The 26130-nt window shown below is 40.3% G+C and overlaps 1 protein-coding gene across 5 annotated transcripts in view; it reads right to left on the bottom strand.

Moving 5' to 3' along the window:
- The window catches only part of CCDC191 (coiled-coil domain containing 191), a 69140-nt gene that overhangs the window by 23152 nt on the left and 19858 nt on the right, over nucleotides 1–26130 (bottom strand). For 2 of the 5 annotated variants that reach the window (XM_008523203.2, XM_070582664.1), the window contains 6 exons: nucleotides 18168–18358; nucleotides 9860–10124; nucleotides 5841–6298; nucleotides 4951–5063; nucleotides 2901–2983; nucleotides 2064–2165 (listed from right to left, as the gene is read on the bottom strand). In XM_008523203.2, coding sequence (XP_008521425.2) covers nucleotides 2064–2165; nucleotides 2901–2983; nucleotides 4951–5063; nucleotides 5841–6298; nucleotides 9860–10124; nucleotides 18168–18358 — 1212 coding nt within the window. The remainder of the gene's footprint in view (nucleotides 1–2063; nucleotides 2166–2900; nucleotides 2984–4950; nucleotides 5064–5840; nucleotides 6299–9859; nucleotides 10125–18167; nucleotides 18359–26130) is intronic. The other 3 variants (XM_070582662.1, XM_008523211.2, XM_070582663.1) reach the window with 3 other exon arrangements.

Genomic DNA, 26130 nt, shown 5'->3' with positions numbered 1-26130 from the left:
GGAAGTGAGAGTGGCATCACTCATTATTACCTCCAATGACCCACTACCTAAAGCTTTGCTTCCTGTTCCCACAACTTTATGTTCTGCTGGCCTAGAGAACATAAGGTCCCAAAGAGGGGACTGCTTCTACCAGAAGACACAGCAATGATTCCATTGAACTGGAAGTTAAGAATGCCACTCAGCCTCTTTGTGCTTCTCATGCCTCTGAATCAACAGGCAAAGACGGGAGTGATGGCTGACTACAAAGGGGAAATTGGATGCCTGTTCCACAATGGAGGTAAGGAAGAGTGTGTCTGGAATACAGGAGACCCCTTGTGATTAAGGTCAAAGAGAAATTACAACGCAATCCAGGCTAGACTACTAATGGCCCAGACCCTTTAGAAATGAAGGTTTGGATTATCCCACCAGGTAAAGAACCATGACCAGCAGAGGTGCTAGCTGAAGGCAAAGGGAATAAAAGTAGGTAGTGGAAGAAGGTAGTTACAAATACCAGCTACAACCACATAACCAGTTACAGAAATGAAGACTATAATTGTCATGAATATTCCCTTTTTATTTTGCTATGAACATATTTGTGTGTGTGTATATATCTTTGTTTTCTTTCTTCTTACTCCCTTATCGTGTAACATAAGATGTATTGACTTTATATCATGATATTTAAGTACTGTTAATTTTACATCACAGTATTTAGGTTATGCGATATCAGGAGAAGAGTAAACATTACCAAGGACTTTACCTCCTCTTCTGGGGAATAAGTTAGTGCATTTTTTATTGTACACAGGGTAGCTGTATCATGTTAGGAAGAACTATGATCTTCTTATTGTCTTCATTTGGAGACTAAGTACGCTTTACGGAGATGCACAGTGGTGCCACGTTGACAAGGGGTAGACTTGTGACGGTTAATTTTATCGGTCAACTTGATTGTGCCACAGAGTGCCCAGATTAAACATTATGTCTGGGTATGTCTGAGGGGGTTTCTGGATAAGATTAGTATTTGAATCAGTGGACTCAGTAAAATAGATTGCCCTCCCAAATGTGAGTGGGCATCATCTAATCCTTTGAGGGCCAGATTAGAACAAAAAGGAGGAATCTGCCTCTTTTTTCTTCCTGCCTGCCTGCTTGAGCTGGGACATTGGTCTTCTCCTGTCTTTGAACTGGGATTTATGCCACTGACTCCCCTGGTTTCAGGCCTTTGGACTCAGACTGGAATTACATCACCCACTTTCCTGGGTCTCTGGCTTGCAGATGGAAGATGTGGGGCTTCTGAGCCTCCAAAAGCATGTGAGCCAATTCCTCCTAATAAATCTCTTCCCATACATATATCTTATTGGTTCTGTTTCTCTGAAGAACTCTGACTAAGACAATTTCCAATTCAAATCTCTTTTCCATAAAAATGCCTCTAAGTTCTCCAAAATCTTCATGGATCTTACCTTGTATGACTCTCTTGATCTCTTTTGATCTGTGAGCCACAAGACAGCATATGCTCTACTCTACTGTCTCTGACAGGTGTATATTTTTAGGCCCTATCTTTACAACTAGAATTTAAAAGTGTTGAAAGTAAGAGTTTTGTCTCATTTCTTCCTTGTGCATTTTCTTCCATTTGTTCATTGTCTTTTAATTCACTTATTAACTCATTCAACACATTTGCTGGGTTCCTACTATACCGCAAGTACCCTGCTAACCAATAAGATAGTGAGCAATACCAGACCGTTCCCTTTACTCTTACAGAGACGGCAGTTTAGCTGGGGATGCAGAAATGAATAAAGCAACCACAAAACAGAAGCATAATTACAAGCCCTGTGATACTCTAAAGGAAGAATACTTCACAGTCCACAAAAGGGGGACCTAACCTAAGCCTGGGTGGAGAGGAGGCTAATCTGGAGGAAGTCCTATTTGAGCTAGGATCCGAAGAATGAGTAGGTTTCATTAAATAATGTAGACAATAAGGGTGGAGGTGAGAGAAGAGTATTCTAGATGGAAGTTCTTCCCTGGGGAAGGTGCACAGGGCCACAGTATTGCACACAATAGACTTCAGGAGACAGTGACTGAACGACACTACTCACCATTTTCTTCAGTCTCTTCTCTTCTCGTCTTTTCTCAAGCTGAGCCTCCTTTTCTTCTGCCTCCCTCTTCTGACGCTCCTCCTCTTGGGCCTTTAACTGGGCCTGATCAAGATGAGAATACATAAATATAAGAACCCTCTATTTGTATGGAAACGAGACCTTTTATGCTGAGGAAAGTCAGGTATCTAGCAAAGTGCCTGCCCCATCTTTGAAAGAAGCCTGCGCTCTGTGAGAGAAGTAGAAACCCTGACCAGCAGTTAGCCAGCCAGTGTGTAACTGAAAACTTTCTCCAAAAGAATCCTCTGCTGCTCGGGAGGGTGAGATTAAGCATGAAAAAGACCATTAACTTTTCATCATAAAATGATTACTTTTTAGTTCTTATTTTTATCTGTGAAATACTAAGTCCAAACTATATACAGTGTGGGAAAACGTTTTCTTTTGTTTCACCAAAAAAACCTCCAAATTGTTAGAACTGTTTTTCTTAGTAGGTACAAAATTTACTTCTGTCAGTCTAGGTCAAAACTTTGGAAGATAAAAGCTATCCACCTTTGCAAACTTAGCAAGTCAGACATCTACCTATAACATGTCGGTCTTGGTTATGTGTAAATCTTCCAATTTGCTAGCTCGCATCAACTTCTGTAACATTTCCTTCTTGTGAGAGTAAGAATGTCGATATTTTGTCCCTTTATGTTGCTAAAATTGTAACAGATTTCATGCCAGTAGGCAAAAAGCCATTTCCAAAGTTGTTGTAACTTCTTGTCTCAACAGGCATCATTTTTAAATAAAGACCTATACAAATCCTTTTTCTTGCCTCAGTTTGCATTCTTGATTTATTACCAATTTCTCCTCTTCTTGTTTTTGCTTCCTCTCTGTCAAGATCCGCCTACGTTCAGCTCGCAGAGCTGCTCTCTCTTCCATGGCTAGAAAATAGTAACAGGGTTCTAATATCAAAAATATGAGGAAACTGCAAAAGAAATGTTTCCATTTTACAGTAAAATTTAGTGTTATTGTTAAGGTCTTCTTGTGACTGTCCATAATCTCAGAAACACATATATATGTACGTATAAAGTTTATATAAACATATAAACATGTAAACTGTAAGTGTGTGTATATATATATCTACCCCCTATAGGTTAAAGAGCTAAAATCCCATCCTCAGCACCTATGAACAATTTGAGATTATGTTTCTGTTTACATTTCTATTAGAATAACTGTTTACTGGTTTAAGTAAGATAATGTGCAGTGATGATACTTGTAGTATGTGAAACCCAGAAACCAGAATTTCAATTTGATAAGTCCTTTAATGAATGTAGAAAACTTTAATTACACCTAAAAAATACTTCGAGAATAGAATCATTCCTCAAATCCCATTGAATCTGCTAATTTCTCCTAAGTCACTATACATATGTCCGTACATGACACAACAAACTAACTAAAGTTTAGGGTCACGATGAATAACATTTTAATCTAGTTTTAAGGCCTGGATATCCAGATGGGCAGGAAATGGAATTGTACTAGGCATTTGGAGAACTGGCATCTGAACGAATTCAAGTGTCAGACTCCTGTTCTTGACAATCTATTAAATATCGATCCAAAAGAAGCAAATGTGCAAGATGGTCTGATAATACAACTCTGTCACCAGTCGGGGCTTTTACAGGAAGAGAGGCCTGCAGGGAGGAGTATAAAGTTCTGTTCACCTAAGTCAGCCAATAATTACTTTCAGTTTCTTGTGCCATGTTACAGAGGAGAAAATTTAAGTCCAAGTTTCAAGAATTAATAAACAAAAACTCGCCAGGCTATTTCTTACAGATATTTAAGTGTCTGCTTTGCTGGAAAAAGAATAGTGGGGTTGCCACAGATGGCGGGAGCGAGACTGTATTTAAGGAGGCAGACAGAGCCTAGCAGATTAAGGGATAGAGCCCTGAGAAGCAGTCTCTGGTCCTTGCCCTTTCTCCATCTTTTCTAGAGCTGATCACTAAGGACTACTTGACAAGCAGCCTGGGGTTCTAACATATGCTGACACCTTGATCAAACAACTTTTAAAAAATAATCACACAGATCTGTGCATTTCCTGGCCATCCAGGATAATTTGTGGATAAACAAACCACTGCCCTTCAATGCAAAGACTGCTAATTTTTTCATTAATGGAAACTGACTTCGGGCATAGTGTCCTTCAGATGACATCACTTCTTGTTAGGACAGCAGTCTTGATACAGGTGAAAAATCAGATTCACAAATCACAAAATAATCATCCAAGTGCCTACCTCCATATATAAACATGCACAGTGCGTGGCTAAGGATACAGGAAAAACACTTAGCAGATTCACTAGGTGGGTTCTAAGGAACACATGCCTTCTCATTGTTTGGTTTAAATAAGGATTTCTATGTGCATCAAAAATGTTATTAAATTAAAATGTCTGATTTGTAGATTTCATTACTAAAAGCCTGTGATCAAGGCACAACTCATTCTAAAATGATGTAATAACTTGACATGGATTGCTGTAAGCTGATCAATATTTTAACATTAACAAAGTACAATGATACATGATCTTTATCAATGTTCATCTTTAGCAACTACTCAGACTTTCCTTATTTGTATAATTGCCCCATTTTCTTTCCACAATACAAATTTCAAGTTACAGAAAAGTGATACACCTTACAGCAATGTTTTTTTTGTGTTGTCTGGGAAGGCTAAAAAGTTTGGCAGAAGAAGCAGGAAAAAAGTTGTGGAGCTCTCTGGTGCATTCCACGCCTCACGTGGCTACCCATCTTAGACTCTGACCAGGTTCTGCCAAGTCTCCAAACCCAACAGTTGCCAGGATTCAGTCCCAGCACATTCTACTCCAAGAGGGCAGATCACCACAAGGCCCCACCAAGACAGGCCTGCCTTTCAGTATGGGATGAGGTGCCATCAGCTGCCTTGGGTTTCTTCTGGGTCCAGAAAGAGACTTTCGGGCGTCACTTCTACTACCTTGAGTCCCAGGGGAAGCAAGAGGCGAACTGGGAGGAAAAAAGGAAAAGAATTCAGACCATTAACCAGCCTCCCTCAAAGCTCTTTCACCCGAGGAACTCAAAGCATTTTACAAACTTTAATTAATCCTTACTTGCTGAGGTACCCACAAAATAAACTGGATGTACTGAGGCATGGAAAGGTTGAGTGATTGGCCTGAGCCTACCAAGTGAGTCAGACACTCTGACTCCCATCCCAGTGCTTCAAATCAATAGGTATCACCCACTTCTTATCCTACCATTTATCACACGTATTGAGTATGTCTCAAGCATGTCTGAAACCATCTCAAATTGATTTTGAGAAATTTGGACTCTTATCCCAGGCTCAAAGATGTTTACTTTTATCTAAAACAACTACAAATTTAAGCTAGGTAATTAGCCAGCCCCGGGGGCTGCTCCATTTGGGCCTCACATTGTCTGACCTGGGTTCTCAGCACTAAACATAACCAGAAACACAGAAATCAAGTCAGAGCAAGTAAGCATTTTTCTCTTGAACTGGTATAGTAACAGAGTGCCTCAGACAAAGGTAGCCACAATACAAATGCCAACTGTCTGGATCCTTATAGGCAGCTGATTGCCTTTAATACCTATTTGTACTTGTCATGTACAAATCACAACGAACGGGGTTTCTTTGCTTTGAGAGTACGCAACAAAATAAGGACAGACATGGAGTCTGGAAGCTGGGCAAAGAAGTTTAGGAGCCTCTCTACCACAGAGTGAAAACCCTCAGATAATGAATCCAAAGAGTGTTCAACACAATGGACGTACTTTGGAAGCACCTGGCAGCTTCTTTTTGGTTCTTCTTCTCTGGGGTTTGAGAGCTGGCAGCTCCGGGAGTCTCTGACTGCTGTGGCACGCTCTGCTGTCCACCGAGCCTCTGCCAGCCGCTGGTTTTCCTTCAGCTCCCGAATTGTTTTCTGCTGTTCCTGAAGTTTCCTCTTTTGCCTTTCAATCAGCTGCTGCTGGAAGACATGACGGTTGTGGAAATGACCCATGCAAATGGGTTCTGTTTTCTGGCTGGTAGTTCTGAGCTTCTTGTGGCTGCCAGGGTGTTGGGAGGGTTCACCCTCCGAGGTCTTGTGCTGCTTATTGTCAGATGTGTTCAGAGGGACATTCTGGAAGGGAACCTGAAAGCTGCTCTTGGTTGGTTTTCCTAGGTGGGGGCTGGGCATAAAACCATGGCTCCCTGAGGGAGGCTTTTCCCACAAAGCAGGCACAGCAGTCACCTGGGAGAGAAGAAACATGGTTTAGCTCAGCTATTTAAGGGACTGTGCTGACGAGATCAGTCCTGTTCTGTTTGATGGCACATCTGCCTAGCACCCAGCCAGAGCTGCCCTGTGCTCCTGGCCTGGCTGTCTCGGGGGCCATCAGCCTTAGCTCTGGGAGCCACTCTTTGAATGTGCACTGCTGTTCACCACAGAAACTGGGCAGGAGAGCGGCTACAGCTGTGCAAACAACTGGCACAAGCCAGGACATGTGCAATAAGAAAAGTGTGCTTTCATAAATTTCTAATTTGGATAGTTCATTTGTGAATTCGGCAAGATTATTCCAGATATATATTATAGGAATTTTCATCTGCATGGATTTACTCTGAATTTTGCAGAAATTTGAAAACTAAAGAATACCTTTACAAATCAAGAATAGCTCTGTTCTTTCAATGTCTCTCTTGCCACTAGTAAATTAATCACAGAGTATTTATTTACTTCTGAATCAAGGCCTAGATTAAAACTTACAATCTCAGTCTTCAGCTGTTCCCAAACTATCTGTTTGTGGGAAATATATGCAAGCCCAGGATCATGGGCAAATATCTGCATTACATAAGAATAATGTTACCTAATAACATTTTGTATTAGCATATAGCTTAATAGTTTTAAAAGCTTTATTATATAAATCTCATTTAACAGACTGAGGTATCATACTCAACTGTAAGTTCTATATAGAGGGGAAGAAAACAGAATTCTTAATCAGAAAAACTTATCCTGGCCAAAATAATGACAGAGTTGAAATGTCTCTTCCAGAATAGTTAGATTCCATGGTTGAAGGTCTAACCAATTTTTGATTCTCTATTTGCAGTGGTGTAAAGAGAAAAATATTATGAACTATTTTATATCTTAGAAGCTTCTACTCTAACAGAGTGACAGATAAGGTACTCAGAAATATTTTTCATGATGATGGAAATATTTTCTACAGACCCAGCTGAAGTGAAAGATGTGATATGCGGAAACTCTGACATGTTAAAGACTTTTAAAAATAACTTTCTATTTCAGAAATGTCAGTGGACATTTATTCATAAGAATACCAGCTTAAGCAATTTAGCATCAAGCAGAGTATACGTTTTAGGCCCTTTTAAACTTTGTGGTAATGACACATTATTAACCCAGCAAGACTAGAAAGGCCTTGAGTACAGCAACAAGATTTCTTTTGGATCATGGTAACTTTTTAAGGTGAAAATAAGAGAATGAAAGAAAAGGTCAGTGGTACAGATTGTACTGAACAGAACAGGACTGAACGGTCTGGCTTAATTAGAGAAAATCACCTATTAGCTAACTGATAATTTTGAAAAATTTCAAGGTATAATATGTGCGTTCATGGTACATGAGTTTCTATGACTGTATAATTAATGAGCATCTAACTAAAGATTTGGTATTTTCATTTGTTCCTGTTATACTCTACCCTCTGGAAAAGATTTGAGTTTATCTAATAACCTACAGAGTCATTATAGCCCATTATTTTCATTTGCTCTATTTTTTACAATATTATCCTTTTGTGATAAACCCTTTTGTTCTTGCTTTTGGAGATTCAGAGGCTTTTTTTCTTGAATCTAAATATATACATATATTTAGTAATTTTTCTGTTTTATGCAGATAAAAAAATACTTTCTCTTGACTTTGCGTTTGAAGATAATAACAGTGGAACTTTGTAAGGTAAAAAATTCCACACAGCTGTTTCCCAAGACAGAAGATTCTCTTGGGTCTCAAGGGAAACAAAATTACCTAACTGAAATAAAGGTAGATAAACTGCCTAGAGGAAGGGACCAAAATGGTACCTTAGTCCTGAGAAGCATCCTCATGATCCCCCTTTGCTGAGAGACTAATGAGAAATTAAGACCAGCCTCCTTGCTGGCCGTGATTGGAGAAAAGGCAGCACCGGGGCCCTCCAGTGCCCGACTTCCCTTCACACGTCTGAGTACTTAGCCTCATGTGAAGGGGTGAAGGGGTCAGGGGCGCAGGTGAGCGGGCAGAGAACCTTCTCCAGAAGGCTTTCAAACATGACAAGTGCACTTACGAAAGAAAAAACTGATAGCATTGACTCTAAAAACTTATCAATGTACAGTACCAAATGCCATAAATAAACCAAAAAGATAAATGACAAAATGAAAAAAATATATGCAAAACATATAATAAAAGTATCATTAGTCTTAAAAATATAAATAAGGAAAAGATACATAATCAAGTAGAAAAACAGAAGGTATGAAGAGACAGGTCACTACATATCTTTCTATATCCATTTTCATACACATATATATGTAATCGGTCAGTACAAAAAATGTTTAACCTCACTAGTAATCAAAGAAATGCAAACGTTGAAGCAATAAAAGATAAAAATATTTTACCTGTCAACTTGGCAAAAATAAAAAATATGTTATCAGACAGGAAAATAGGCACTTCTTTGGTACAACTTTTCTCGAAGGGCAATTTGGGTGTAGTCTTTAAAAACGTGCATTCTGTGTTTACATATTTATCCTAACTAAAGCATTGTGGATGCATGCAAAGATTTCACTGCCAGGATGTTCAACAAAGCATTGTTTACAACAGCGGCAAACTTGACACAACTTAAATGTCCAGCATTAGAGAAGGACAGAATATCACGAAGCCTTTACAAGAGGATGGCACAGGATGGTAGTCCTTAACCAGGGGTGTGTGTCAGGTTCGCCTGTGGAACTTTGAAAAAAATAAAGATGCCTTATGCTCAGAAATCCTGATTAGTAGGTCTGATTCTGCTTTCTACTCTCAGTTGAGAACTACTGTTGCAGAAGTAGATTTAGTGACACAGAAAATTCTCATATTAAATTGAGAAAATACAAAAAAAATTTAGAAAAACAGAACAATTACACTATTATTAAGAAGAAAAAAATATACCCTTCCTTTTCCTGTATTATGTCAGACTAGATATCCTCAATGACTTAACTGAAGAAAATTTAAAAGCTAAATAAAATATTAAAGAGAAAAATTTGCATATGCCTGAATAAAGACTGGATAGCTGTCCTTCAAAAAGTTATTGGTGGTTATCTCCAGATGATGCAATTATAGGCTATTTTCCTTTTTCCTCTGCCATTTTCTCTTACCAAATTGCTAAAATCAATATATATGATTTTTCTCATTAGAAAAATAAAAACTCCAAAATTCCCCTCTTATAAGTCATAAGCTCATTTAGAAAGGAAATATCTGATGATCAAGTAAGAGGAGTTCAAGAGTTGTAAACAATGCCGTCTATATCTGTTCCTGAAGGAGCCTTTCACTTACTTGTTTTCAATTCCCTCTCATATTATGCCCCTACCACGTTTCAACTATACCAAAGTTTAAATGTTATTATAAAAAGAAGATTCAGTTCAAGAAAATAAACGCTGACTGAAAGGTAACCTTTGTGCATTGTAGCAGCTTTCATCTTTCACACAGCCTAGGCGAGGCAATCTGACAACGGCAGAGCCCAGGCTATACAGGTGCAAAGCTCAAATGCAAGCGTCTAACACGCAGGAAGACCAAGCAAAGGAAGGAAGAACAAAGTACCTCTCCATTTCCTACAGGTGGAACCACCACGGCTGTTGCCTCCTCAGGGAGACCGACGCCCGATGGCCTGTTTGCACTGAGTTTCCCTAGCGATGCCGCCTCCAGCAGCTCACCCATTTTCTTCCTCATCTCCTCCTTTGACAGAGCCAGCTCTCTCTTTAGGATCGCTGTACGATGCCAGTGCCGCCAATCTGCAAAGTGGTGTCGGAGAACTTGTTTCCGGTTATATTCAGCGGCCAGTTGTTGTTTTCTAAGCAACAAAGCACTTCCATTAAAAAAAGAAGCCGTTAACAGCTGGTTAGTTGATAATATAAATGAAACACAAGTCCAAAGGAATCTGAGACATGCTCCATCTTAGCTCTGCCTGCTGCTTTTATTTAAGCTAAATGGAATCACTATATAAAATTCCTTGGCGCAAAGGGTCTGCTCGTAGAAGGCGTTGGCACTTCAAGACGTGACCTCAGAAGAAAGAGTAACTGTTCTGTTCTATCACATCATAAAGACATATTATATTTCCTGACTACCATAAAATAGTTTCTGAGAGCTTTTGGAGGGGAAGGGGCAAAAGGAATATAACTATTTTAAAAAAGATGAATGCATGAGGAAGATATTCAGCTATGCTTGGAAATCTAAGGAAGACAGAGGTTGGGGAGAAAGGGAAATGCACAGAACTTAACAAGCGAATTGTCAATAATTAAGTTAAGACTTATAAAAGTCAACATGAAACTGAGGGTGGATCGTGTGAAAAAAGGACTTGGTCAGGGAAAGGATCTCTAAAAAAAGGACTCATGTACCAAACCCTTAAACCGAATGAATGAGGAACCACCTTGTGACGATACTGGCTAGACACCAGAAACCCACGAAACTTGCTCTCATGCCTCACTCGTAGTCCAGCAGGGGGTCCAGTTCATTCTCTCCCTAAGGAAGAGCTCCTTCGGGTTCCTGGAAACTTCATGAATGTTAGGGGACATGATTGAGTGGAATGGGGAACGGCCAGCTACGTTCCCTCCCCAAAAGGACTTTCCGTTAAGAGACACGGTGGTGGCAGCCGGGCGAGCATTCAGAGCACAGAGGTCTCTGAGATCCATCTCTAAGCGGATGATCACTGTCCCTCAAGAAGTGAGCAGTAGAGCTTGGAACATAATATGCTGCATTGGGGGTCAGTTTTGAGATTTAAAATCTAATGTTGTTTAAACACTTACTTGATTTTATCTTGTAAAAGTGACTTAAGTTCTCTAAGCATTATTTGCACATCCATTTCTGTTAAGCACACAAAACGTTTACAAAGTCTCCTCATGCACTTTTTTGGGGTCATATCAAAAAAATCATAAAGTTCTTAAGTCAGTGAGTCAGGAGAACATTTCTACAGTTCTTAAATGTTTAAGTGACTTTTAAACCTTTTTTGACTGCATCTACAGTATCTTGAATCACAAGATACTAGTTTGTGTGTGTGTGTGTGTGTATGAAACAAAAGTATACATAACTGAAAAAAAGTTTCACCAAATAATTTTTAGTTTGAATAAGCCCTTAGTTTGAAAAACACTACTCTAGAGTCAGAGAATTTAACCTATGTCAGAAGGGTCAGATGAAACAACCACTTCATGAGAGCAGAGTCGACTGAAATAGTGAATTCAGGATAAACACTAACAGTAACTCTGCCAACAGCATATTTCACTATATTTAATTGCCTTCCTTCTAATGCATTAATGATAGTTAAATACTTGGTGACTGACTAACTGATGGTTTATAATAAAAGTACAATATACACTCTAATAAACATTTACATATAGTACTTTACTTTGATGGAAATAAATTAAGTATCTAATATCAGACTGAATAACTTTGAAAGAAAAATTTTAGAAAAAATACTAATAATGAATCAGTAGCAACACAGGTTCAGAACAAAGCTCCAAAAATATCAATGTATAAATAGTGAAACAAAAAGCCTTATAGCAAAAACCCTTATTTACTCAAGTAAGTGAAATCATAAATTTCCCCAGGATAGATGATGTACATTGCTCTGTCTGATTAAGGTGAAATTCGATTTACATCAATCTGCTCAGGAAGGCGGAATGTGAAATTTACCTGATTTGTTAATTTCATGTTTTTACAGCATAAACAGGCAAAAGCAGCACAGGGGTTTTGACTGTCAAGGAGGAGATTATTTGGACAATATGAAAAGGCAAAGAGAAAAATATTTCTGTAAATATAAGAAAAAGACTAAACGGTAAGAAAATAAGTGAAAAATTCATATTCATTGGAGTGCTCGGGGCCCTTTCTAATGCTTATGTGGGGACTTGGAAGCGTATTTACGATTTGTCTGTCTGTGGGTTGAGGTGGAAGGGTGGAAACGCAGAAACTAGGGATCCAGAGACGAGGCTGGCTCCACTCCTGCTCCCTTGCAATTCACTTCAGCAGAGTGACAATATTCCACATCGGCCAATTTCCATACTTTTAAAAAGATGACACTAAAAACATAAATATTTCTGAAAGTGAAAAATCGCTTAAATGTCTTCAAAGCTGAATCAGATATGATTTACTTGGGTGTACTAACCTAAAGAAATGGTTTCAGAAACAGTTTCCAGATAACCATAAAATGAAGCACAGAGTTCCCTTATAGAAAACATCCTGTCCCAATATGCTTCCAAGCTGAAATCAGGAAATTTCTGGCAAGAGTATTTAAACCGATCATAGCAATCATACAACAGCACACAGAGAAAAGCTGTCTCTAAAGACCTAAGAACATAAAGTATAAAAGGTTTAAACAGGAATTTGAATATGAACCATGCTGCTTAAAGCCAATACCTCAAAGGATACTTAGTGACTGGGGCATACTCTAGAGCCTGGAAGTGAGAAGAAAACTAGATAGGGGACACTGGGCAAGCAACTCGAAGTTTCTAAGCCTCAGATTCCTCCTCAAAAATGGTGTCACAAAAAAAAACCTCTACACTGCCAATCCTACAGGAATGTTTTTTTTATGATCTAATTAAATAAAAAAGAACCTGAAAATATAAGATAAATTCACATGTAAGGTAATAACACCATCTTAGGACAAGACTACTAGGTATCTACAAAGTGTCCTGAATTTTTTAAAAGGAAATTATAAATGATAAATAACCACATAGTAGTGATCTGATGAAGTGCCAAAATCTGGTGCAGAACATAAAAATAGCAATGATGCAAACAGCTGCATTCGAGATGAGAGGTGCAGCAGGAATAGGAACGAATAAGCTATGCATTCAATAATGCACCAGGTAGCCCCAGGGAAAAAATGGAAGATAACACAATTCTGTTTTAAGGAGTTTTAAAGTGAGCCAGGCAACGCGAGTCTGGTCCTCCTGCCTCTCTGACAGACACATCAGGAGCTTTACCAGCTTCAGATGCCATGCGGTTTCTGGTCTCTCACCTGGATACCCAGGTGAGCAGGGAGGGAAGGGAATCGAACATGATTAACAGAGGTGCTCCATAAATGACTGCCCGAAAGCACACTGAGAGGAGTGCCAGGAATGGGGAATACCTGACGGGCTATTTTCCATTCAGTTTCCCCGCTCTAGGCGGGCCTGGCAGGTTCACCCTAGCCTGCTCCCACAGAAGCTACCTACATGCTGGTGTACAAGTTTTTGCCCAAACTGAAAAAATACCCTCTTCTACTTAGCCACAATCTGCGTCTCTCAGAAGATGGGGCCCAAGAATTCTTATTTTGAAAAAGCTCCTCAGGCGACTGTAATGCATGATAACCAAGTCTATGTCACTCCTAAGTATTTATCTTACGGTGGCTTCTGTTGCAATTATTGTTAGCATTTGGGTACAATAATTTTTAACTTCTCCACTTAGATTGAAAACTCCTAGAAGGCAAGAATATTTAACACTTTTTTTAGTGCCCCCTGGTACTTACAACAGAGTCTAGACATAGTCAGGGTCAGTAAAGCTGGTTGACTGAATGAGTATATGCTATCAAGCAGAATAAATGAATGAGTGAATGAATGAATGCCATGGTTTGAGGGATGTCAAAGGGCCAGTTTTTCCACTGGCCTGCCACTGTACTCTCAGATTCCCATCACTTACCTTTTGGGCTCTGTTTCCAGACAATGCCTGGTAAAGTGTACCAAGGTTCCCGGGAGGGATGGTGTCAATGGAGGATTACAGCGATAAAGCGTGAGGGGCTTGAAGGATCAAGGCAAGAGACAGAAGCATGTTCCAGGAACGGCCAAGAGCCCTGGTGCAAGAGAGACCAGCACTGAAGGTGAGGTGGAGGTTACTACAGGGAGGACAAAGAAGTTTCCCAGGAAAGAACTGAGAAATCAGGGGAGTCGGGCTCAGGAAGGGCACGTCGACAGGTCAGAAACAAACTCTAGTTCTTCCCAATTTGTCCAGGGCTGGCTGCAAATTTAGTGAGGAAGGGAGAGGGGAGGAATGTTAGATCTTGGGCCAAAAAAGTGAATATGCTAAGGAACTTAAAAACACAGTTCAAATTCCAATACCACCATGTCAAAGGGTCTAACCTAGTGTGTGTACCAGCATTTTGTTGTATTACCTAAGTGAGTGAATCCTTAGTTAGGATTTGAGAATATTTGTTAATGTTGAAATTGTGTTATAATATTGCATTGAAATTTTCTAACACTACTACCACAACTACTTTTAAAAGAAAAGAGAGAGACAAACACAGAGTGACCAGCATTCCTATTAGGGAAAGCATGGTGCATCTGTAGAAGAGATACACGGATGAGCCCTTACAGTGGCGGCGAGACTCTGAGCACAGGCTCAGTCAGAGAAGATGGTGGCCAGTCACGAAGAAGAAGAGGAGAGGGACTTGTTGTTGCTCCAGAGAGAAACTAGGAAGAACAAAAATGAAAGAAGGAAAAGAAAGAAGCCTGAAAGGCTGGGCTCTGCATGGGGGACAGGCCAGTGAGGCGAAAGGCCACATGGCAAAACCAGATGTGGATGCAAGAGCTGGAGGATGACACAGCTGACATCAGAGAAACAGACACAGCAAACGATTTCCACATCCAGGCAGATGGGCCACAGAACCACCTGTGTTTTGTCACTCTGGTAAGAGTTTAGTTTCTGCAATGAGTGAGTGACCCATTATAGTAAATGCTCTCTATCCCCTGGGCTCACTATTTAGAAAAAATGCTATCAAGTTAAATTGCAGGAGAGAAAGCGACTGAGCTCTTCATGCATCCACTGAGTCACTTTTATTCAAGAAATATGTATTCGGTGTCTACTGAGGTCCGGGGAGAAACCCTGATGAGCACAGTCAGAGGCCCTGGTCTCCCGACACCCTCGAGCCCACTGACATTTCTTGGTTCCTGCTTGCAGCAGCTACCTTTGAGCTTTTTTTCTCCACCTCTACTCTCCCAGCTTCCTTTGATCAAAATCACCCAACTTAATTTCCTAAAACACTCTCTAGAACAAAGAACAACATACAGAGAGCCAGGGATTTGCAGGAAAGCTGCACAGTGGATGGGCTGTGTCTAACAGCTCCTTTCTTCTCATGTTTCTTCTCATTGTTAATTACCGTTATTTTCATCTGCAACCATCTAAAGTAAATTGCAATATAATTGGAAAACACGGTTGTTTTAGGGAACTATCACCCACATGCTATACAACATAGGAAGAGTGAGGTACAGGAAAACACATCTGACTCCGAATCCAAAAGATCAAGCTGTAGTCTGGGACTAGCCGCTCTTAACCCGATGACCTTGAGAGAGTCATTTACCCTCTGGGCCTTACTTTTATTACCTGTAAAATGAGGGGCTAGAACAGACGATCCCTGAGTGCCTTCCTGCTCTAAGATTCCTTTTGCTCTAAAGTTTTGTAGCAAAAAAATTATTATAAGTTAAATATTTTCCAACTCTGGCAGTTAAAAAAAATGAACTACCCATTCTGAACATTTAAAAATAGACACCTGAAAATAATTCACAGATACGAGACATAAAGTTCTGGGAAGATCTTTAAAAAAAATTGGCACATAATGCTATTACGAAATCCCCATTTAGTGCTTTCATATTTAAACAGTTTAATTGGAATGGAGTCTCAAGTTCTTCAGATTCTTCTTCTACAAGTTTCCTCCGGCATGTACATTTCATAGACCACTTTTAACTCCAGCATCTCATTTCCACTCCCTTTATGCCCTCACTCACGTTGTTTCCCCTTTATAATACCTCCAGTTTCCCTTCTTTATCCAACAAATCCTGCCAGCCATTCTTTCTTCACTAAGCTATCATTCCAATTCCTGAGATCAAACACTAGGTCCTGAGAATTTAAAAACAAATTATGGAAGAGTTTTCTAGGTGGACTTTTTTTTCACTGAAGATTTCCCTCAGCATACTGTAGGGATGACTAGGTCACCCTCCTACTTAAAAACCTTCAAGAATTTACCTTTACCAAAGAATACTTAAACTCCTTGTCCTGGCATTCAAGGCTTTTCACCAGTGGATGAACTTGGCAACCATGTGCTTGATGATCCTCAGTCAATCTGGATGGCTACACTTCATGCCATCATCCCATTTCCCCATTTCCACCTGGGAACATCCTACCTACTGTGCAGAGCCCAGCTCAAGACTCATCTTCTTTTATCTTTTTCCTTTTCTTTCTTTTTTTTTTTGGTGAGGAAGACTGGCCCTTAGCTAACATTTGTTGCCAATCTTCCCCTAGTTTTTGTAATTGGGATGCTGCCACAGCATGGCTTGACGAGCGGTATGTAGGTTAGCACCTGGGATGTGAACCCACAAAGCCTGGGCTGCCGAAGCAGAGTGTGCAAATTTAACCACTATGCCACCAGGCTGGCCCCCTCTTCTTTTTTTTTTTTTACTAAGGAAGATTACCCTTGAGCCAACATCTGTGCCAATCATCTTCTTTTTTTGCTAGAGGAAGAGTAGCCCTGAGCTAACATCTGGGCCAATCTTCCTTCACTTTATATGTGGGTCTTTGCCACAGCATGGCTAACGAGTGGTAAAGGTCCCTGCCTGGGATCCGAACCCACGAACCTGGGCTGCTGAAGTGGAGCGTGCAAACCTAACCACTATGCCATGGGGCCAGCCCGCCATATTCTTGACAAAGCCTTTCCTGGCACTCTGTAGAAGCCTCCTCAGTCACAGTGACACTTGCTTCTGCTAAGTTCTCAGCAGCAAAAAGGGATGCATTAGGAAGTTTATAATGCTACTCACACCTGTACTGTTTGTAAATCTTGTTTTCCCCACAAAACTGTGAGCTCTTTGAGGACAAGAGGTCATGTGTCAGGCTCCTGTGTATCCTCCTCGGGGTCTGATGCTGTTATACAGCTGCACAACTCCAGACGGCGCCATTCCCTTCTACATTACAATGCTTTTACATACTGTTCATTCAAACTTTCACCCTGAATGAATGACAGAGTCGCTGGTAGAGAAGTGATTACACACAGGAACAGGAACTGCCCCTTGCCCCCAAATAAACAAATCGTTCCTTTGACATCCATGATTTTGGTTCAAGAATCCAAAGTTGAACTTGGAAATGAAAAGAAGAAAATGCAGGGGCCGGCCCCATGGCCGAGTGGTTAAGTTTGCGCATTCCACTGCGGCGGCCCAGGGTTTTGTCAGTTCGAATCCTGGGCACGGACATGGCATCATTCATCAAGCCATGCTGAGGCAGCATCCCACATGCCACAACTGGAATGACCCACAACTAAAAATATACAACTATGTACCGGGGGACTTTGGGGAGAAAAAGGAAAAATAAAATCTTTAAAAAAAAAGTATTTAATTTTAAGATGATGGAACAAAGAAAGTTGTATTTGAAGATAAATTCTTTATCATTCACAAGCCTAAGAGAGAGCTGATACAAAGGCGTCAAAAACCTCTAAGTAAGCTGTGGAACAAAAGACAGGGGAGTGGGAGGACTCTCTCGGCAGGTCTGCCCTCCTAGACGGATGTTCCCTGCCTGCCTAGTTAACGTTCTAGGGCAGACAGTGATTTCTATCAATGAGAATTACTGGCATGTAAACCAAACTATGTCTTCTGAATGGTAAGTACGTCCAAGGTAAGATGCTACTATAGCAGAGGACAAGAGAAAAAACATAACACTTGCTTCCTTTAAAAAAGGAAAGCATGTCCATTAGTATATTTTAATCACATCATTTTTTTTGCTTAATTTTCAGTTAAATTTTTCTAGTTTGGGATGTAACATAGAAAAACAGTGATCACCATATTTTATAAGAGGATGAGATGATTTCAGTGAACAGCATTTTTAGAGTTTATTTCTAGAGTCTGCAGGAGGAAAGACGTCCTAGATAAACATACTAGAAGGATTCTCATGGTACAAATAAGAGTACCTGTTTTCTTCCCTAAGGTCATTTTCCATGGCTTGTGTCTCCCGCTCCAACTTCTGGGATCTTGTGTAGTCTCTCCAGGCCCGCAGGACCTTTAGCTGAAACTTCCAGTCGGACAGGGTCCCAGCTTTCCCCAGCTTAATCCTATGATCAAGAATCAGCTTGTGCCAGGCAGAGAAATACCGTTTTTGACACTGCAATGGGAACATTTGGAAAATCACCACCGATCAGCGCTAGTGTTTCTAATATCTAATAGTGAGAGTCCTCTCTGCAGATCCCCCCTCGCACCTTTTCTAACAAATCTAGGAACTGCTGTCTTGATGGAAGAGGCACAAAACACAATTGCCTAATGCTAATAATGGCAAGAAATACTCAAGTCATGCAACTGAGGCACACTCAGCCTCATGACTTAAACTAAAATATTAATTCTCACTGTTACAGCACCAGTCCTATGGGGAGATGGGGTAACAGTCACACTTAAGATCTAACTTAAGGGCTTGTTCGAAAAGCTTGAAAGACCTGCTTCCTACAGGATCTCCCCTCCCAGGCTGCCCTGGAGTTTGAAATACCAACCATTTAATTCATTCCTGTTCCTAACACCACTGATGTCCTGCACAAATGAACATGGGAGATCCCACAAGGATGAAATGGGGTCTCTAGTCGCTGGGAACAAGACAGCTGAAAGCAACAGCTTCAGCTGGACCACCACTGACCATGCTAGGGCTTTGGTGAGCAGGCCTAGAGAGACTAGGTACTCAGGCTGCTTGCAATCTTCTACGTGCATTTTGACAACAAATCGGACAAGGTATACTCACCCTAAGGATGTCCCCAGAGAAGTACTCTTGGTCCTAGTCCAAGAAAATCTCTTAGATCTAGTCCTTGCCTACATCTTCTATCTTCCCAGCTGACTTTATGTTCCTACTACATCAAATTACTTTCAGCTCTTGCCTTACACCAACCATACTGTTTCATACTTTCCTATCTATGGTCATACTAATTTCCCCATCCTTTTCTGCCCTCTCTCTGCCTACTTCAGGAGTCACCTCTCTCAGGAAGCCCTCCTATTACCAACCCCTCTCCCCAAATGAAAGTGCCCTTCCACTGTGTTCCCAGAGCAAACTATGCTTTCATCAATCAAAACACTTGCCATGCTATGTTATAATCACCTGTTTACCGGTTTTCACTAGACGTGAGCCTCCAGAAGGAAAGGACTGGATCCCATAAATGGGAATGCCAAATTTAGGAATGGGCTAACCATGGGGAGCACTAAACCAGGAAGTAACCTCTTAGGAAGTTACCTTGTGGGAGGTACGGGGGATGCCTGATTGACCAGCTTCAAGAACTTGGTAGGCTTACCAGGGTCAGCCCTATTGACTGCTTCTTTCTCTGTAAAAATACCTATCTTTTACTATTTCAACATTTAGTAAGCACCCACCGCTGTGTTTGAATTTGGGAACTGTGAACAAAGCTGTTTAAGACACAATTTCTACTTTTAAGAGGTTATAGGGAGAGAGAATACATAAATTAAAAGACCAATAACATAAGGGAGCATATGCTAGAATTCTTAGAAATAGCCCATTTGGTCAGAAATGTTTTCTACATAGGAAACCATTATACTGCCATTTAGATAAACTATAAAATCTTTATTATAATTTCTCATCGGGAAAAATTATGACGAACTTTAAAAAGCCCTTATTTCCTTTCCATTACGTCAAATGAATGCACATTTCTAGACCTTCACCTTAGATCCCACAGCAGGAAGGAAGGGAAGGAGGGAGGGAGGAAAGGAGGAGGAGCAGGGAGGAGGAAGGGAGATTTGGTGAATAGAGGATATGCCCTCAGTCAGAACAAGGAAAAGACGCACAGCTGCCAGTTGAGGGGCTGCGCTTTCTGCATTATTATTTGCTTATCTATTCCACAAAACAGAGAAGGAAAAAAAGTGTTAACTTGCGTGCTATAGTCAAAAGAAAATATCCTGTCTCTATTTACCAGATTCATTTAAGAGATTCCTCTTGAATGACTTGATGAAATAGTCTATGTATAGCTATCTCTAATTTTAACTCCTGGAATATTTCTAATGTGGAAATAGTAGAAACACAGTCCACCTTCACATTAATACTCTATTAATAGTGTATTTCCTGGATTTCCACATTTCTTCTCTGTGAATTTCAAGGCACCTTGCACGTACTATTTTATTAATTCGTAGACCATCGTTACAAAAGAGAGACTGCAGATATTATTGTGATTTACCTTACCAGGCGGAACTTCAAGTAGAGAAGGGTCAATGACTCAATTCACAAAGTGAAGAGTTAGTAGTACCTAAGGCTAAAAAGGAAACATTCTGGCATCCCGATGACCCAATCTACTAGGGAAAAGTCTCTTCTAAAAAGGAAGGGCAAATTCTTTGATTCTTTTATACTGAAAGAGAAAGAACTCACACAACTTACTACAGTACAAAAGCACTGCTAGAACACCTGAATTCAAGAGGGGAAAATCCGAGTTTATAAATGCCAAAGTCAATATATGTCTTTAAAATACCTACATTTAGACTTTGAGAGCAAAATGATCAGTTTTAAAGGTCTATAATTCAGTTTCACTAAACAGAAGTTAACAGGAGCAAAGTGACAGACTCACAGAGCAACCGCTTTCTTGAAATCGACCTGCCATTGGTTTTTTTCCTGCCTGCTTAAAAAAGCGATTCCATTAAAATTGAAATAAAAAAATAAAAGTGTGAATCAAGACTAGCCACTTACTTATTCTTGATTTATAGCAAACACTATTCAGGCAAACAGGAGTCCCATAAATGTGCTTGGAGGAAAATATTTGGGAAAGGAAAATACTCTAGGTCCCACCTTCTCGAGGAGAAGATGCCAGCACTCTGCTTTGATTTAGAAGGGACGAGAAGTGGTACACTTGCAGTCACGCTCTATCTATTCTTTCTATCACCCCTGCCCACAGCGGAGTCCCTGCTGCTCCCAGGCCTGCTTCTCCTCTTCAGTTCCACACTCTGGAAATAGAATAGTGCTCTATCCCTTTGCTCAATGAAACAAGAACTATTACTTACAACCATAATTGGGTTGGAAGAATACATTCTGTTTAAGCCAGAAGAACTTAACGTTTTAACTAGCCAGGCAACTAGTCTGACCTCCCTCCATTTCTGCACCACGTTTTTATTTCTGATAGATTTTCAAATTTAGTCATGCATTCTTTTACTAACTTTCACCATCTCTTTACCATAGTTATGGTGTTAATTAAGGCTTGATACAGGTAAATAAAATACAAAAAAATCACTGAGGGAAAAACTGTTCCTAAGCACATACCTATAATAATTTTTTAAAATAAAATACTACAAAGTGAAATTTTGAAAGTTTTTAAAGGAAATGCTTTTCTCCTCTCAAAATCTTTCACAAGACATCATTTGATTGTTAAGGATTCTACTCAAGAGAAGAAATTGACAGCTTGCCCTGCTAAATTTATTACCTGCACTGGAGTTGCCCTCGTTTTGCTGGCAAGAAAAGCTCTTCCCTGAAGTGTAATCACACTGCTGTCACCGGGAATGATTGACGTTAGGTGGAACAGCAATTTGCTATCTAATCTTCATTGTAATTCTAACCCTGTCACTAGAGATGCTTGTTCTGATTAATGAAGTGGGTAACTCATCAAAATTCCTCAGCTATTTCCCTTTTGTCAGAAAGCTCAGTGATAATTGCATCAAAATTCCCAGTCATGGAAAAATAAACAATGAATTGTAAAGAGGACAAAAATGTCAACAAGTTGACAATTTCTTTCTGCTGAACAGAACTTCGTGGTGGTGCAACTAGTGGTCTAGGGGAGTGGGCCGAGGCTGGAACGTTAGGAAGAAAGCTGCACTCTCCCCAGAGCCCCACTGACTCCTTGCTGCTCCCAGGCCAGAAAGAACAGACACTTTACTGCTACACAAAAAGCAATCCCCAACTTTCTTTGCTTCTGGGGACCACCACAACTAGGAAAAGACCCCAGAGGTGCCTGGAGGTTAGGGACAGGAGGATCTTTATCATGGCAAAATAAATGCCCCAGAGAAGGAGCAGCCCTGAAAAGCAGTACCCTGGGACCCATCCTCTCCTGATTTTCATAATTCTGCCCCAAAGAAAAGAGAGGAAATCATTATGTCCCCTAGCCCAAAGATATACACTCTTATAAATAATTATATTAGAGAAAACCCATTCAGTTTCCAGTGCACAGTGCCAAGACCTGGATGGGCTGCTGGGTTCCACGGAAAGTCCAGAGGCCTAAACTGTGACAACCACTGCTGGGCAAAATGCTACCAGTGGCTACAGACAAAAAGCTACTTTTGTTATATCCCGGAAGATGTGATGCTCATTTTACTTTTGTATTTAAGTTTTTTCTCTTTCCTTTTTTAAACTTAAAAAAAAACCCATCTTATTACAAAAATTTAACAAACATACACAAAAGTAGAACAGAAGAATAAACCCCTCATGCAGCTTCAAAAACTATCAACATTTTGCTAATCTTGCTTCAGCTCTCCTCCACCCACTTTTTTCTTCCTGGAGTATTTAAAAATAAATCCCAGACATCAGACATTATATCATTTCACCCATAAATGCGTCAATAGGTATTGCTCACATAAGGACATATTGCAAATTCTTCTTAATTCTGCTAAGAAGTGTCAATCAGTAATATTGTTGTAATTACCTAATACGGCTTCACTCCAGAAATAGTACAATTTCAGAAAGCAATTGCTTAGTCTCACTATATACTAAATTCTTAACCGACAAAACTCTCCGGGATCTTCTGAAGAAGAATGACCATAAGACAGCCTATAACTTGGCAGCCTGGACCAGCACGCATCGCCTCACGTCTCTTAAGAGCAAAGGCAGACCTATCGCTCCCATCACACCTTTCCTTTCATTTCTTCTTCCAGACCTTATTCCCCCCCACCAATCCCCTCTCCCTGCCCAATCTCCCTCACCCCCAGTCTCTCACACACACACACACACACACACACACACACACCATGCTGGAAATACCACTCACCTCAGAATATATTAGACAAATGCTTGATTGACCCCTAGGGTAGTCTGTCAGTAAAACGATGATGTGACGTCATTTGTTCCTCACCCATATGGCTCTCAAGATCCTTATAAATATTCACCTGAGACGTCCAGTGTTTAGGGGACAAGCTATTGCATTCTGTACGATTTTAGAGAATGGGTATCATTTATTTTGGTTCTTTTCTTAATTTTTTTAAAAGCAGAATACTTTTTTAAAAGAGAAAAAAAGTCATACGCAAATGAATTGGAACCTCTGGGATCAACAAAAGCTTCACGGCATTTCAAAAAGCAAATCACCAGTGCAATGTTTTGGTAAACTGGCCCTCACTGTCCCTTCTGTGAGAATGGGAAACCTGGGTTACTCATAGGATAAGGGTAAGGAGGAATAGAAGCAAATAAACAAACCACCTCCTTACCAACACTGATAAAATTTTACTTGGAAATTTTCCATAGAGTTAGCTGTATGAAGTAAGACATAATAATGCTTCAAGACCCTTCTAAAATGTATAGTACACGTTGTCCTTGGCAATAAGCTTAGAGGGGAGAGTTACGTGAAGCCTGATATTCTTCATGCGTGTGCCCGACATTTCTCTTTCCCTGCAGTTTTATTTGCAGAGAGGCTTTTCCTTCATTTCCTTCTCCAAACAGAAGACAACATTGCTGAGAGGCTGGTTGCTATGTTTCAGCTCAGAAATGGTTTTACTTCAGTGGTGTGTGGGCAGTCCTGATAAAACTAAGATCTTTGGGAAGGAATCACACTATATAAATGAGGTACTTAACTACAGGTTTCATCATCTTGTCAGAAAAAATCCAGGCTACTCTTCCATATTTCTCCACATTCCCTTTTGGAAGGTGCTATGCCACAAACATAACATTAACAACAACTCCTTTGGTCTTTATTATCTTACTCTCTAACAGAAAAACCCAATCAAATATGCAAACCAAATCTCTCCCCTCTAGAATTAAGATTTAGTTTAGTATCAACCCATCTTTCATTGTTCTCTTCAACTTTCACAAGAAGGAAAGGTCTCAGACTTTCCTATCATATTAAGAAAACATAAAATGTATTTCAGAATAGGGTGAGAATTAGGCCATTTTCCAGATAGTATTAAGAATTTCACAGTTAATCCCTTGTTGTTCCTGTTAATTAGCAAGGACATGTGGATTGCTGAATCTCCTCAAGAGATCTCACTGTGAGATCAAACAGGAAATAAGACAGGTTCGAAGCAGAAAGTTTCTATACAAAAACAGATGTTTCTGATAAAACAGAGGCCTGGCAATGAAATGTGTGGGAAAGACGCATGAATAGTGTTGCACCAGAACCTGTGTTTGGCTGAGAGAGCCTGCTCTATTCCTCTCAGAAAGTCCAGTAAAGAACGTGGACCAACTCTGATGTTAAGAGACTGTCTGGGGGACAAACACAATCCAGAGTCAAAGCATGAAGAATACAGGAATTAAAGGAGGCTCAACCAGAGCAACTCCTAGGAACAGATTCTTTAAGATCTTACTGCAAATTCTCTATCTACTTGCTGTTGGGTTTGTGCCAGCGAACCATTTTTAGGATGCTGACAAGAGCGTCCTGTTGTCTAGCCGCTCGCTGCAAGCCAGGTAGGCATTTTCTCCCTTTTATCCTAGGGTCCATTTAGGTTGCTGAGTATCCAAGTTTCATGACCCAGGGGCAGCTTCAGGCTCCTTCAGAACCAGGCTGGGAATGTGGACTGGGACCAAGACAACGAGCCCAGAAGGCCTGCTACTGCAGAGGCGTTGTTACTGGAGGACAGTCCTGTCTCAAGTCAAGTGTAAAAGCCTGAGGGGTCCGGCAGGTGCATTTTCCCCATCGCTCAGTCACACCTGTGTGCACTGGGGAACTGGCGATCAGCCTCACTAACAATATCACAAAGGAATAACATAATCAGGGGAAGGGGAAGAACAGAGCCAACCTAAGTAACAATATTTTGGCTGAATAAGGCTGAAAACAAAAATAACTGTACAAATATTGTACAGTAAATTTGTTTCCATAGCAGTATGGGTTAGCAATTATGAAACTGCTTTTATAGCACACTAGGATTAAACAAGTAAATATATTTTCGATAATGAGCTCCAGGTTTTTTCACTGCCAGAGAAGGAAGTGATAAACAAGCAAAGGGGAAAGGCAATAGTAAAACCTGTGGTGCTGGATCCGTGTTGAAGTTATCACTATGAACTCATGATTATTTTAATATACACACAGACAGACAGAGAACTAAGGTACAACTAAGGAAGCGGGAGGACAGTATGACTTCAGTGTTGCTGCACTGGAACTGAAGGTATCAGTATGAACTCATGGATTTTAATATGTGTACAGAGAGACATAGAAATAAATATAACGCGTGTGTATGTGTGGGTTAGTACACATACATCTGTTTCCCAGCCCTATCTGCTCAGAGGGCCCAGAAGCAATGACACCCCAGTAGCTGTGAGAACACCTACTATCCAGACCTTGGTTTCTAAATGCTATTCTCTGGGAAAGGGAACCAAGGTTCTGGTTGAAGTGGCTGATTCCAGGACAAAGGCAGCAGGGAAGGTACAAGATGAGCCTGGAGTATCTTGCGGTACCTGAAAGAAAGGAAGTGCCCAAAAAAGGATGGAGCATTTTGAAAGAGCAAAGGAGTCAGCCTGAAAGATTTCCCAGTGGCCAAAGTTAGAACAGTTTGAGTAACAAAGTAAACAATGACAATATTAGATTATACCCATAGAATAAAACAAATATCCATGAGTTTACACTGATACAAATAAATAATTGAATAAATAAAATGGGGGAGGAGGGACAGTTTTTCCTTCTAGAAGAATTTCAATTAATAAATGGAGAAGAAATGAGGGAAATACAAAATCATCATTAGACAAATACCACATTAACAACTGTTGCAGGCAAAATC

Source organism: Equus przewalskii, chromosome 18 (genome assembly GCF_037783145.1).
Source record: "Equus przewalskii isolate Varuska chromosome 18, EquPr2, whole genome shotgun sequence".
Taxonomy (NCBI): Eukaryota; Metazoa; Chordata; class Mammalia; order Perissodactyla; family Equidae; genus Equus; species Equus przewalskii.
This window is presented reverse-complemented; position numbering and strand designations above follow the sequence as displayed.